Source organism: Rhinopithecus roxellana, chromosome 21 (assembly GCF_007565055.1).
Source record: "Rhinopithecus roxellana isolate Shanxi Qingling chromosome 21, ASM756505v1, whole genome shotgun sequence".
NCBI classification, from domain to species: Eukaryota; Metazoa; Chordata; class Mammalia; order Primates; family Cercopithecidae; genus Rhinopithecus; species Rhinopithecus roxellana.
The window spans coordinates 2,959,107-2,973,979 of NC_044569.1; the positions used below are offsets into that span (position 1 = coordinate 2,959,107).

Here is a 14,873-nt window from a genome sequence, read left to right on the forward strand (position 1 = left end):
AATGGCTGAAGACAGCCTATTGACATCTGCATCTCCCACGACCCTTTCACGCACACCTTTATGCATCCCTCTCAGGGCACCCCTGCACCATAAACCACTCAAGGAATGAAACGTCCATCGTTGCATTCCTACTGCCCAGCACTGCACCTTATGCATCCCCCACACTCATTAAGTACTTGTTTGATGAGTGGGTGGATGGATGAGTGTGAGTTTTTATAAAAAGTAAAGCTCGCTTAGCTGGATGTGCATAGAACATGTAACCATCATGCAAATGAATGCTAACAACTTGCGCTCTGCTTTTTTTTTTTTTTTTTTTTTTTTTGAGATAGAGTCGCTGTGTCACCCAGCCTGGAGTGCAGTGGCATGATCTCGGTTCACTACAACCTCTACCTCCTGGGTTCAAGCGATTCTCCTGCCTCAGCCTCCCGAGTAGCTGGGATTACAGGCACCCACCACCACGCCTGGCTAATTTTTGTATTTTTAGTAGAGTCAGGGTTTCCCCATGTTGGCCAGGCTGGTCTTGAATCCCTGACCTCAGGTGATCCGCCCACCTTGGGCTCCCAAAGTGCTGAGATTTTCCCAAAGTGCTGAGATTACAGGTGTGAGCCACTGTGCCTGGCACACTCTACTTTTACTGCATATTTGCCTCATTCTTCTTCCTTCATCGGGAGGGTATTAGGGTCTGAGAAATGTAGAGGTGGGTGGGAGAAGGTGGGTCTGTGTGTCTTCATCTTTGTGTTAAATCTAACAGAAAGGAAATGCTTTTTTGATGCTTAAATCACATCTTTGTTATTCAAGTTGTCTCCTACTTCTCCTACGACTTCCCTCTCCATGAATACATACAAAACAGAATGCATATGCATTGGGTTTGAAAAGTACAGGCTTCCCAGTGGAATAAGCCAGTCACAAAAGGACAAGTCCTGTACAATTCCGCTTACATGAGGTATCTCGAGTAGTCGAATTCATGGAGAGAGAAAGTAGAGTGGTGGTTGGTTGTCAGGGGCTGTGGGGAAGCGAGACGAGGGGCCTCTTGTTTCATGGGTACAAGTTTCAGTTTTCAAGATGAAAAGAGTTCTCGAGATTGATTGTACAACAATCTGAATGTACCTAACAGTACTGAACTGTACACTTAAAAATGGTTAAGATGGCACATTGTAGGTTAGTGTATTTTCCCATAACTTTTTAAAATGTAGACTTTTTGTAAAAGATTCAGACATGTTTTTTCTTGCCACGTGCTGGGACTTACACCACTAGCTAAGTTTGCCACAAAAGTTCCTTGTTATTCCCCAATGTCGTAAGGAAGTTATACAACAAAACCGTTAACAGCTGGAATAGAATAGCTTTTTAAAGTTCCGAGAGAAACAGGTCATTTAATCAGTACCTACCTTAGCTTATCTATTTGAAAAATGGAGGTTGGGTGTTTGCTCCGCACCCTCTGTCTCAGCTCTGAGATTCGGAGGAACACTGCACACCTCTATTTCCCTTCATTGCCGGTGTTCCCCACAGGTCACAGTTTGCTGTGGACATGCAGACAACATCCTCCAGAGGACTGGTGTTTCACACGGGCACTAAGAACTCCTTTATGGCTCTTTATCTTTCAAAAGGACGTCTGGTCTTTGCACTGGGGACAGATGGGAAAAAATTGAGGATCAAAAGCAAGGAGAAATGCAATGATGGGAAGTGGCACACGGTAAGAGCTGGGGCTGCGTCAGTACCTCCAGTTGGTGTAGAATGCATTGTTGGAGTTGCTGAAAACAGGAGTCCCAGCATCCTTCCCAGACATGAGGGCATGGAGTGGGAGAACTTGTGTGCTTGCAGGTGCTGCGTGCCCAGCATCTTAGTACTGGAGGCCGCGGCACACATGTTGCATGGCTGTCATCCTAGACAGTAAAGTCAAGATGGGCTTTACTGATGCTTCTTCCACTCCCTCCAGCCCTCCCCAGTCTGCCTCATGCCCCTTGCCTACTCTCACTCCTGCCTCCTGGACCATTTCTCCCCCTTATGACCAATTTCCAGGCCTCCAGGCCCCTCTCTGGACCTGGAATGATGCTAGCATCTTAGCTCTTGTTAAAGCCATTCCAGATTTAAAGAAATACCATTTAAGGCAAGAAGGGACCTATTTATTTCTCTAATGAGGCCACTGGACTTCAGAAAATGTAAGTGACTTGACAAGTTGTATTCCCTTAGTCGTTCACCGGCCTTCCTGGAACACATAGGCAAACACTCCTCAATGTAATATCAGAGATTGGCAAGTGCTTTGAGAAAACACTAGAGCGAAGTAAGAAAATGACAGAGCAGGGAGACTATTTTAGATAAGGCAGTAGAGAAAGCTCTGGTACAGCAGGTGGTAGTCACATGAAGTTATAGGGAGGGGGTTCCAGGCAGAGGGAGGAGCAAATAACAAGGACCTGGAGGTGGGAATTAGCTGAATGAACAAAACACAAAGTGATAAGAAATGGAATTAGAGAGGAAGACAGAGCCCAGATCATTTAAGCTTTGAAGGCCAAGCTCCGACTTTGGACTTTATTTGAAAGTGTCTGTAAAGCTTTTAAAGAGTCTTAAAACTCTTGGTCAGGCGTGGTGGTTCATGCCTGTAATCCCAGCACTTTGGGAGGCCGAGGCGGGCTGATCACAAGGTCAGGAGTTCGAGACCAGCCTGACCAACATGGTGAAACCCCATCTCTACTAAAAACACAAACATTAGCTGGGCATGGTGGCATGCACCTGTAATCCCAGCTACTCAGGAGGCTGAGGCAGGATAATCGCTTGCATCCAGGAGATGGAGGTTGCAGTGAACCAATATCACACCACTGCACTCCAGCCTGCGTGACAGAGCAAGACTCTGTCAAAAAACAAAACAAAACAAAAAACAAACAACTCTTACATGTACAGATTCATATATTGTTTAATTCTTTAGCTGAAGAGACTGCTGGGGTCGAGAGTAGCAGCAGGGACCCCACATGGCTGCCACTGCCTTTGCTTGCAGAGGCTGTGGGGCAGTGGGGAGAAGTGACTGCTGGGACCCATGCTGAAGGTAGAACCGTGCGGCCTTGCTGATGGATCACATATAGAGAGAGGGTGAGAGGAAGAGAGGGTCCAGTGTCTTGTGATTTGGGTCCAGCAATTGAGTCATTAGTGGGCATTTACTGAGATGAAGATGGAGAAGAGGCAGACGTGGCCAGGAGGAGAGCGGTTCAGAGCTGGGAGAGAATGAGGATTTCTGTTGTGAACATCTCAGGGTCGAGAGGCCTGTCAGACCTTCAAGCCCAGGTGTCAGCAGGCAGTAGAAGCCGAAGGTCACAGCTTGGCATAGAAATGGAAGTGTCATTTTGGGAGGCCGAGGCAGGCGGATCACGAGGTCAGGTGATCGAGACCATCCTAGCTAACACAGTGAAACCCCATCTCTACTAAAAATACTAAAAATTAGCTGGGCGTGGTGGCAGGTGCCTGTAGTCCCAGCTACTCGGGAGGCTGAGGCAGGAAAATGGTGTGAACCCGGGAGGCGGAGGTTGCAGTGAGCTGAGATCGTGCCACTGCACTCCAGCCTGGGCCACAGAGCGAGACTCTGTCTCAAAAAAAAAGAAAGAAAGAAAGAAAAAAAAGAAATGGAAGTGTCCTCAGTGAATAGTCTCACCACACCCTATGAGATGGCAGAGTCCACACCAGACCCCAGGGATCAGAAATTTTAGCAAAGAGTTTAAACCCTCCTCTTGTTCGAAGAGAAGTGCCCTCGTTCCACCTGCTCCAAGAGGCCTGCCCAGGGTGCCACAACTCCAACACAGCCCCGTCCCCAGCACTGTATAAACTGTCCCTGCCCCTTTGTTACATGGAGGAGGTTGCCTGTGGCTGTGCCTTTAACTGTTTCTGTTTTGTGTAAGTTTCCAGATCAATTCTATAATATCTTTTGATTAGTTCACTTCTGAACAACCTTTTTTTAGTTCCCCTTTTTAGCTCAGTTTGTTCACTATTTCACATAATCTCACAAAATGATGGTGATGGTGATAATCGGAAAAAAAAAAATCTCACATCTTTTGAAGCTTTTTTTTTTTAATGTGGCCACTAACATTTAATAAAATACAACACCAATTGCCAAAGGTAAAAATACAACTCATGTATCTTCCTTACTCTGAAGGTGGTGTTTGGCCATGATGGAGAAAAGGGGCGCTTGGTTGTGGATGGACTGAGAGCCCGGGAGGGAAGTTTGCCTGGAAACTCCACCGTCAGCATCAGAGGACCAGTTTACCTGGGATCGCCTCCATCAGGGAAACCAAAGGTAAATAGTTACGTTCAGAGCCATGGACAAAAACAATTCACCTTATTGGCATAATTATATGAGATATTCAAAATACTCAACATATGAGAATCTCAAAATACTTTAAATGATTTTTAAGGATTTAATTAATGTTCACAACCACATGGAGTAGGTGCCCATTTCTTAACCCCAAGCCTTCGTTTTTAAGATGGAGGTTGAGACGCAGACCCTGAAGGGGTGAAGATAGAGCTTCTCTACCACTTCCTAAACCTGAATCTATTGGCTTCTGCTCCAGGGAATGCAAAAATGTAGATTTTAGGTTATAGACAGATTTTTTGATTAACATAATGTGTTCCAAATTACAGTAATTTGTGCCACTTTCACCATCTTTGCCATAAGGTAAAAGATTGGCTTGAGGGTTTTCTCTCCATCAAACTATTTATTTTAAATATACTTCTATGGGATCTTTTTATCTCACCCATAAATGGAAAAACCCAATATTCTTTACCATAAATGATAGGTAACCATGAGAAATAAACATTTGGAAACCAAACAATGTTATTAATGTCAAACTAGGTAGTGTGACCTATGTGCTCTTTGCTTGGAGAAAAAGGTGCTTGACACATAATCAAGAGGGTGGTTAAGACATACTAGCACAAAGCCAAAAGCTGTTCCTTGTCCTTGTCCAAACGCTAGAAAGAGAATTGAAAAAGGAATAACTGAATAACAGAATGTGTGTTTTAATGTTATTTGATGTCTGAAACCACAAAATTATCTCAAAAACCCAATTCGGGAATGCCGGACGAAGGGAAAGTCGGGACTCCCTCTGTCCCCAGAGAGGACGGGTGCTTTTCTAGGTTTGTCAAGTTCAAGGCTCTGATGGGGCACTCTGATGGGGCCACAGCCCCTGGGCTGAGCTCTGTGAGTGCCCTCTCCCTTCCTCTCTCCTACCCCCTGCCACAGTGTTAATTGCACCGGGGTTACTTGAGGCAGCCTTGGGCACCTGTCTTCCTTGTCCCAGATTTGTCTTTTTTTTTTTCCTCCCCACAAAGTTAAGTAAGATGAGCGTATCAACAGCTCAGGTCCTAGGGACTGTCCCCCACCTTAATGCAATTTTTGCTCCTTTCCTTCAGACCTGGTGGTACATTCTGGTGTGATGTTTGCTTGCAGTGAGTGGGGGGCGGGGAGGGGGGGAAGAGCCCCAGGCTCAAATTTGGGCCTAGAAATGGGCATAACAAAAGCAGATCTTTTCCACCAGCTTGGATGCTAGCTGCTTAGGTTGACCTAGCCTCAACCAGGGCTCAGCCTGGCCCACTTGGGTTTTGCACTGGGGTTTGGGCCAGAGCTCCAGTGTTATACAATAAAGTATATGTATTTTACCCCAGCAGGCAATAGAGTATTACTTTGCTTTGTTATATACAGTAACATATATATATCATAAAATACATAGCATATTATCCCTTATTTATAATATACATTATATATATATAATATACACCACATATTAATTGCTAAGGAGGATTCTCATTGTTCGTGTTTGCTTTTCTCAACCTCTGTTCCTGTTTTCAATTCAGAGAAATCACAGGACGGGGCAGGATTTGGGTATTCTTTGGCCTTGGATAAATTCTCTTCAAACCACCCTAATCACACCCAGCATGCAACATCTGGGGCAATTAATAGCATCCCATTTACAATACTCTTTACAAACCAAGTTTCTTTTTGCAGCCTTCTTTCAACCTAAGGGTATAAACCATCTCATGGGCCCTCCCACATGTCCTTTTCAGGAGCAGGCCACATCTGATCAGTGTCTGCCTCTGAACACCAGCACTGCAGTCAGCCCTTAGGGATCAATGCTGGGTTCTGGCCCATCCTGGGGAGTCCTAGCTTTAGGACACAGCTTTTTCATTGTGTAGCATGACAAATCTTAAGAAACTAAAAGTTTCATAGGGAGCCCAATCAGTAGTTTACTGCTGATGCTGACACCATGTATATCTATCACATCACCATTTTCTCTTTTTTTTTTTTTGAGACATAGTCTTGCTCTGTCACCCAGGCTGGAGTGCAGTAGCACAATCTCTGCTCACTGCAACCTCCACCTCCTGGGTTGAAGCAATTCTTCTGCCTTAGCCTCCTTAATAGCTGGGACTACAGGCACCTGCCACCATGCCTGGCTAATTTTTGTATTTTTAGTAGAGACAGGGTTTCACCATGTTGGCCAGGCTGGCCTTGAACTCCTGACCTCAGGTGATCTACCAGCCTCAGCCTCCCAAAGTGCTGGGATGACAGGTATGAGCCACTGCGCCCGGCCACCATTTTCTCTTAAAGTTACCATATCTTTGTTACCACATCTGTCTCGTAGGATTCCAGAGTCCAAAAGGCATTCATTCTAGAAGGGAGTCCAGAAGTTTTATTCAGTGAATCTTAAACTTTCTTGAGAATTTTATGAAATTTACAGTCCTTCTCCCCAGGAACATGCACACGCAGAACATATGTGGTGTATAATATAGGAGAGCACAAAACCCCTCCAGCCTGTTCCTGGGCCCCAGGAGAGGAGTCTCCTGTTCCAGCCAGCTCTAGGCAGGCATGGGGCTCCACGCAAGCCCACTGACGATGCACACTGTGTCTTATTTTAACTCTGCAGCATTCGTGACTTGGTGGTGGTACACTGAGCCCAACAATGTAGGAAGATTTTTTTGCATTTTATTATTTTGGGAACATTTTGGCCTCTATTTTTGTCAGCTGCCCTGCATTAAGCTATCATACTGCCTCATGGAACTCTAAGAAGGGGTTTGTATCTGCAAAGAGACGGTGAAATCTGTGAACTGTAAGGGGGAAATTTCCCTTGTTGCTGCTCCGACTGTGAGGACCAGGGTCAGGTCAACTTTCCCTGTTCTTATTCTAGCACAAGCTAGCAACCTGCACTACCCCCACCCTCCTGCACACACACCACTTGGTTTGGTGGCACCTGCAATCTTTGACTACCCACCCAACATCTGGTATACAGGTTTTTTTTGGCACTGTGGGCAGAGAGCCAAATAGAACAGCTATTAGAACCTGAGCTTGAAGAACCTGACTTGGAAGCAGGAAGAATGAATCCCTACCTACCTTCCCCCTCTTGCGTACAAGCTGCAGTGCCCTTTGCCTTGGCTACCCATGCCTTTCTTGGAGGTGTAGGTAATGAGCTTTTTCTTTTCTGCTTGGTTGCAGAGCCTTCCCACAAACAGCTTTGTGGGATGCTTGAAGAACTTTCAGCTGGATTCAAAACCCTTGGATACCCCTTCTTCAAGCTTCGGGGTGTCTTCTTGCTTGGGTGGTCCTTTGGAGAAAGGCATTTATTTCTCCGAAGAAGGAGGTCATGTCATCTTGGGTAAGGAGCAGTTCTATAGGGTTTATGTCTTTGCATCTTAAGAATTGTATCCTGTTTTCTTTCATGGTGATGTTTTAACTTCTGCTTTTTTTTCTCTTCTAAAAGCTCACTCTGTGTTGCTGGGGCCAGAATTTAAGCTTGTTTTCAGCATCCGCCCAAGAAGTCTCACTGGGATCCTAATACACATCGGAAGTCAGCCTGGGAAGCACTTATGTGTTTACCTGGAGGCCGGAAAGGTGCGTAGCAGTCTGATGCCATGGGGAGGGTCTGTGGCAACCAGCTTCAGTGTCTGGAGACCACAGTGGGTCAGGTTTGTAGTAGAAAATGAGATCCAATCTTGTATTTAAGAGCCTTGACTTCAGGGCTAACTTACCATTTTCCTTTAGCAAGTCATTTTATCATCATGTTTTCTGTTCTTAATTTTTAAAACTGGGAAAACTCAAACAAGTCAGGCTGAATTGCAACTCCAGCACTTGGTTATATGGCCCCAAGGAAGTTACTTAAGCTCTTTCAGACTTATCTGTAAAATATAGATAATAACTCTTATATCTTATGGCTTTTGTCAAGATTCTAGAACTTGTCATATACCCAATTCTTATGAATTTCTTCCTCATCTCTGCGACCTCATGTGTCCCATCACTCACAGGCCTGAGTCAATGTCTTACTTTCCACCAGTCTCAGTTATATCTCTTTCCTTCTCAAAGATGTCTCTTTAAAACCAAATTCTTCTAGGAAGACCTTTAGTTGAGGCCTCAAGTGAAAGATTGATATAATATGCCATTTTCTTTCATCTCAGTCCTTCCACAGTTTTACTAAATGTGAAGGGAAAAGAATCCCAGAAGAAAATAAAATGCCCCAAACTCCTAGAACATTTTTTTTATTATTATACTTTAAGTTCTGGGGTACATGTGTGTAACGTGCAGGTTTGTTACATATGTATACTTGTGCCATGTTGGTGTGCTGCACCTAGAACACTTTCTATTGTAGCCTTTAATTCAGTCTGAGTAGGTCTCTGGTAGCCCAGAGAAGCAAGTAACTATCCACTTGCAAGGTGGTTGAGACAATTCTGGTTTTTCAGAGGAGGGGCTGGCTGGAGAGAGTCTCTACTGAGAGTCTCTGGGAGGGAATTATTCTCAGGAGAACAAATCAAGACCTGATGATCTTCATAATAGTAGTGACATTGTTTAGCTCAAAAATTGCCTGTGAATAGTCTGTCCCATCTAGCTACATGCAAATTAAATGTAAATTATTTATAAATACACTTATTTTCGTCCTCTCATTTCATTCCCCTTGATCCAACCCTTGGAAAATCCTGGAGGAGACCCTGATCTAGAAAGCAGGACTGTGGGATTCTGCACAAAACAGACTGCATGCCTGGCTCTCGATGCATGCTCAGTGCGAACTCAGTCATTTTGCTTGTTTAATGTCTTGGACGAGAACCCCTCTATAATCCATGCATGGAACTAGTACAGTTGGCTGGCCCTTGCAGCAGGCTGTAGGCCTCCACCAGTAGCTTTGCCTTCCACATCTCACATATCCTGCACAGAGCCACTGTCACGCATTAATTGCTAAGGAGGATTCCAATCAGTAACCTTTGAGTTGAGCTGATGGGGGCGGGGTTTGAATTAGAATTAGAATTTGAATTTGAATCATTGCCATTGGTGACGAGGTCAGGCCAGGGTTGCCTGCCTGGAAGGGATGCAGCAGAGAGATCTCTGGAAGCCTTGGACCCCATGTGGTCACATGCTTCAAAAGTGGAGGAGGACCAATATCTAATGTGCACTTAAGCTGTCAGTTGGCCAGATTTGGGGAGGGAAGATGGCAGGGGAAGGTCGGCTCCACCTGCCTTTCTGAAGGAAATAGGAAAATGCATGTGTGTTCCAGGTCACGGCCTCTATGGACAGTGGGGCAGGCGGGACCTCGACCTCAGTCACACCAAAGCAGTCTCTGTGTGATGGGCAGTGGCACTCGGTGGCAGGTATGTTGTCCAGTAGCTGATTGTTCCTGCACTAAAACAGGCCTCCTTTCCATCTGACTTGAACTTCCCAAAGGCAGCCTCAGCCCTCCATCCATAGTGCCTGATCAGGACCAGCCCACAGAGTAATGTGTCCATTCTCAAAGCCAGCCATGCTTCTGTCACTCATGGTTGCCACCTCCAATTCTCCAGAACCTATCGGATGTTTTATTGTTGTTGTTGTTTTTGTTTGTTTGTTTTTGGAGCCCAGCACATTAATAAGCTAGGCTAGTTTTCAAGATAGTATAATATTGTGATTTAGATTTTGGCTCTGAAGTTAGAACAGAGGTAAAATCTTAGTTCCGTCCCTTTCCTTGTGTGACCTTGGGCAAGTTGCTTAATTGTTGTTTACCTACGGTTTCCTCTTCTGTAAAATGGAAATAAAAATAGGGTATGCTGCTTAAGGTTGTGGAAATTAAATGGGATAATATGTGAAAAGTTCTTAGCCAAGTATCTGCTATGCAGTCAGTGCTCAGTAAGTGTCTGTTTTTTGCTAAGGCTCATTGTTGGGTTATTTTTTTCAACAACCATTTAATATTAATGCAAACTATTTAGACAAACCAATGAGTAGAAAGCAAGCATTTCCTCTCAAAAAGAGTCTGTTATTTTATTAATTACTTGTGGATATTAGAGATCTGTGAACCCGTATTGGCTAAAATACCTTTTGTAAAAAAAAAAAAAAAAAAAAAAAAAGGTCTTTTCTTGGCTAATTTAAAAGATAGCTACATTGCAACTAGCTGAGATCGTTAACATGAGAGGAATTTTGTGTCGAGAGTCAAAAGCACTGTCTTTGGCATCAGTTTTCAGAAGTCAGTGTCTTCATAGAAAGTAGCTGAGATCACATGAAATCAGCATGGCTTCTGGACACAGGAGACCAGAGCTTAGTCCCAACTCTTGGTAACCAAGCCATCCTGTCAGACTCCTCAGTGAGACACATTCTCTTATCTGGGAAATGGGGAATGATCATTTCTTCTTCACAGATTCATTTTAAGGGTAAAATTCATTCATGTACATGAAAGCACTACCTGGTGTTTAGAGGAAGTTAATTGAATTTATATCTAAACTGACCAAATCCCTGCAAACGGCGTTCCCACAGGTCCAGTATGAAGGAATTAAAACAAAGTCAATAGTTTAGACATTAAGCAGGGCTCACCTCCAATGACAGACCTAACCAGCCTCTTTTCCCCAGTCACCATAAAACAACACATCCTGCACCTGGAACTGGACACAGACAGTAGCTACACAGCTGGACAGATCCCCTTCCCACCTGCCAGCACTCAAGAGCCACTACACCTTGGAGGTGCTCCAGGTAACTCTTGTCCTGACTTCTATAACATGTTGTCCTGTGTCAGCTCTGAACATTCGCTTCTTAATGAGTTAGTGGCAGGGCAGCTCTTGGCTGGACAGTGGAGATGGTGAGGCCCTCTGCACTGGCACGTGGGGAAAGGCAGTTGCTAGAAAGGAGCACTTGTCAGGTCAGCCCAGGCCCCATTACTGCTGTTTCCCCTCGTCCCAAGCCTGTTTTTTTTGTTTTGTTGTTTGTATTTTTTTTTTTTTTTTTTTGAGATGGAGTCTCACTCTGTCGCCCAGGCTGAAGTGCAATGGCACAGTCTCGGCTCACCGCAACCTCTGCCTCCCGGGTTCAAGCAATTCTCCTGCCTCAGCCTCCCGAGTAGCTGGTACTACAGGCACGTGCCACCACACCTGGCTAATTTTTGTATTTTTAGTAGAGGTGGAAATCTTGTTGGCCGGGCTGGCCTCAAACTCCTCACCTCAGGTGATCCACTGGCCTTGGCCTCCCAAAGTGCTGGGATTACAGGTGTGAGCCCCAAGCCTGTAATTTATAAGCCTCTCTTAAGAGGTTGCATTAACCCAGAAGCCTGATACCAGCAAAGAGTCAGGAAAGGGTCTGAAAAACTGATCTCTGTCCTCTTCAGGTATTTAGTTTTACTGGTGAGTTATTAAGCTTTTGGGGACCAGACTGGGAGAATGAGGCTGAAATGGAGTCAAGTTCAACACTGGAACGTTGCCTGGGAAGAGCCTTTTCATTCTTCATTGTTTTCTGTCCCTCCAAATACGCTATAATCTGGTTGTTACTTGTATAGGTCTTTCATTACCCATAAAAAGCACCAGTTTAGAGCTATTGATTTGGGCTGTGGATTCTCCCCTGAAGAACTTGAAGAGTAGCCTTGTTGCTGATTTATCACCGCAGGTGGAGTGTCCGATTCCTGCCTGAAGTGGAGAGGCTGAGTGGGCTGAGATGTGAGGTCACTTTAGCTTTCTCCACTAACACTATCTTTTGCCTAGCATGGTGGCTCACGCCTGTAATCCCAGAGCTTTGGGAGGCTGAGGCGGGAGGATCACTTGAGGCCAGGAGTTCAAGACCAGCCTGGGCAACATAGTGAGACCCCCATCTCTACAAAAACTTTAAAAATTAGCCCAGGGTGGTGGCCCACACCTCTATTCCCGGCCACTTGGCAGACTGAGGTGGGAGGCTTGTGTGAGCCAAGGAATCCCAGGTTTACAGTGAGCTGTGATCACATGACTGTACTCCAGCCCGGGTAACAGAGCAAGACCCTGTCTAGAAAACAAAACAAAACAAAACAAAACTATCTTTTAAAATCCAGGGAACAGTCCCTGGACAGTATGAATTATTTACTGAATGCCTCTCCACTTTCTCTTTCAGCCAATTTGACGACACTGAGGATCCCTGTGTGGAAATCATTCTTTGGCTGTCTGAGGAATATTTTTGTCAACCACATCCCTGTCCCTGTCACTGAAGCCTTGGAAGTCCAGGGGCCTGTCAGTCTGAATGGCTGTCCTGACCACTAACCCAAGCCTATTTCACAGCAAGGAAATTCACCTTCAAAAGCACTGATTACCCAATGCACCTCCCACCCCAGCTCGAGATCATTCTTCACTCAGGACACCAACCAGACAGGTTTTATAGCAAACCTAATTTTGAATTCTGACCATGGATACCCATCACTTTGGCATTCAGTGCTCCACATGTATTTTATATACAAATCCCATTTCTTGAAGATAAAAACATTGTTATTCAAACATGCACAGAACGTTTTTGGTAATATTAATTTCCACTAAAAAATTAAATGTCTTTTAAGGAACATTCTTTTCCACTTGTTAAAAAAATTAAATATATTTTAAAGCACTTTAAGAATATGAAACTTTCATATATGTTAAAGGGTTATAATTTATGGAATTAAAAAATACAGTGTAGTCCTTAAATTATGATGTTTTATTAGCATAAAACAAGTGGCTTGATGGTCATTGTTAATTGGATTAATTCTTCAGCACCGGTTCAATGTGTTACCTACAACGTAGTCTTCTACAGATAATCACAGAGCATGTACTGATGAGGGTTTTGTGTGTGCTCAGTACTGCAACCACAGCGAGGGATAAGAAATAATTCCTGCCCTTAAGGAATATGCAATCCAATTGCGGAGACATATAATATTCATAAAATAGTAACTTATAAACAAACTGAACTCATGAACCCATTAATTAATGAAGCCCATTGGCTTCCCAATCCTAGCCTTCCCCAGCCTGCTACCAACGAAGTCTAGATTATGATGATCAATTCCTTGAGGGCACAAACTACCTAGTAGGGAAGCTGAGATGGATGTAACGCACCATCACTGAAGCTTCGTGTGGCAAGCTAACCAAAGTCAATGGGATGGAGGACTCGCTTCTAGTTTTGTCTACAAAATAATGAATGATATACTGAACCAATATCATTACCCAGCACCACTTTCCCTAACAGAGAAGACTATGCAAGTGTTTCCATATCCTCTACATAGTGTTTGTTCATCAGAAGAAAAATAACAAGTAATTCTAAAAAACTGGATATAGTAATCCTATGTGGTATCCTTATAGCTACACACTCTCCACCTTTGAAACTGAGTCACATCCCCTTCAACCCAGTGTTCTCTTCTGACCTCCACACTGCAGTCTTGTGGACATGCTTTCTAACCACATCTATACAGAAATGGAATGTTCTCCTAGAGAGGTAGTGAGGTCCCCATCATAGGAGTATTCAACCGAGGCTGGGTGGTGATCCTTAGGGATGCCATGTTGGGTTGGAGGTTAAACTACATGACTCTAAGGATGTGCTTTCTTGAAATATTGACTTTAAAATGAAAAATTCACCAGGTGATGACCAGCCAGGAACTGAGTCTGCAAGAGAACCATCCATTTTAACACCTGCCTTTGGCAGGTCTACACTAAACTGATGGTTCTCTCTTCTGGGTCCCCGGTGTTAACCTGACTGAATCTAAGGAGCTATTCACTGGTGCTGATTATTTGTTAGCACTTCCTAGATTCATTAGAAAGGGGTAATGATTGGGTGTGGTGGCTCATACCTATAATCCTAGCACTTTAGGAGGCCAGGGCAGGAGGATTGCTTGAGACCAGGAGTTCGAGACTAGCCTGGGCAATATAGCATGACCCTGTCTCTACAAAACAATAAAAAAATTAGCTGGGCATGGTGGCATGTGCCTGTAGTCCCAGATACTCTGGGGGTCGAGGTGGGAAGATCACTTGAGCCCAGGAGGTTGAGGCTGCAGTGAACTAGGATCACACCACTGTACTCCAGCCTGTCTCTAAAAAAGAAAAAGAAAAACAGAAAGAGCTAGTTTATTCCTCACTGACTAATACCAATGATTTTCCCCCCATTTTGTAAAAGCTTGAAGAACAGCCACCTATCTGTCCTTGCTGAATACAGTTCCAGCCACCAGAAAGCAGCACAGAGAGTCACAGGTGAAATTACAGCTGAGGAAAAAGAACACCCTCAGTGTGGCTATTCTCAGATTGTAAACATGTGTTCCTGAAAAGAATGTCTAGAGCTCCTCAACTGTGTTTTCATGGGAATTATTTGTAAGCTATCAAATGCCATATAAATATTGTCACTGGTATCCTCTTCCTGGCTCATAGGCACACACAGATTGGGCTGACCTTGTGAGAAGAGGCTCAGTAGGGACAGCAGGATCACTGGTAGACGACGCTGACCAGTCCACGACGGGTCCACCATCGTTCCATCTTCGTTCAGTGGACTGGGGACTGGAAACAGTGCGTCTCCCTGGGCAGCAGGCACGTCAGGGACACCAAGTAACTGTAAAGCAGTCATGGGTGTGTACGGGCCTGTCTTCTTCAGCATCCCTGCAGGTGCTGGCTGCCCTCACTCCTCAGCACATACGGTTATTGAGTTTTTGCCATGCTCATAA

The 14,873-nt window shown here is 44.5% G+C and overlaps 1 protein-coding gene across 2 annotated transcripts in view; it reads left to right on the forward strand.

The window, feature by feature from the left end:
• The window catches only part of LOC104678039 (laminin subunit alpha-3), a 94,422-nt gene extending 81,543 nt beyond the window's left edge, over positions 1 to 12,879 (forward strand). For both annotated transcript variants that reach the window (XM_030926086.1, XM_010383228.2), the window contains 7 exons: positions 1,507 to 1,690; positions 4,133 to 4,273; positions 7,460 to 7,619; positions 7,725 to 7,855; positions 9,504 to 9,597; positions 10,823 to 10,942; positions 12,320 to 12,879. In XM_030926086.1, coding sequence (XP_030781946.1) covers positions 1,507 to 1,690; positions 4,133 to 4,273; positions 7,460 to 7,619; positions 7,725 to 7,855; positions 9,504 to 9,597; positions 10,823 to 10,942; positions 12,320 to 12,465 — 976 coding nt within the window. In that variant the 3' untranslated portion in view covers positions 12,466 to 12,879. The remainder of the gene's footprint in view (positions 1 to 1,506; positions 1,691 to 4,132; positions 4,274 to 7,459; positions 7,620 to 7,724; positions 7,856 to 9,503; positions 9,598 to 10,822; positions 10,943 to 12,319) is intronic.
• The last annotated feature ends 1,994 nt before the right edge of the window (positions 12,880 to 14,873 follow it).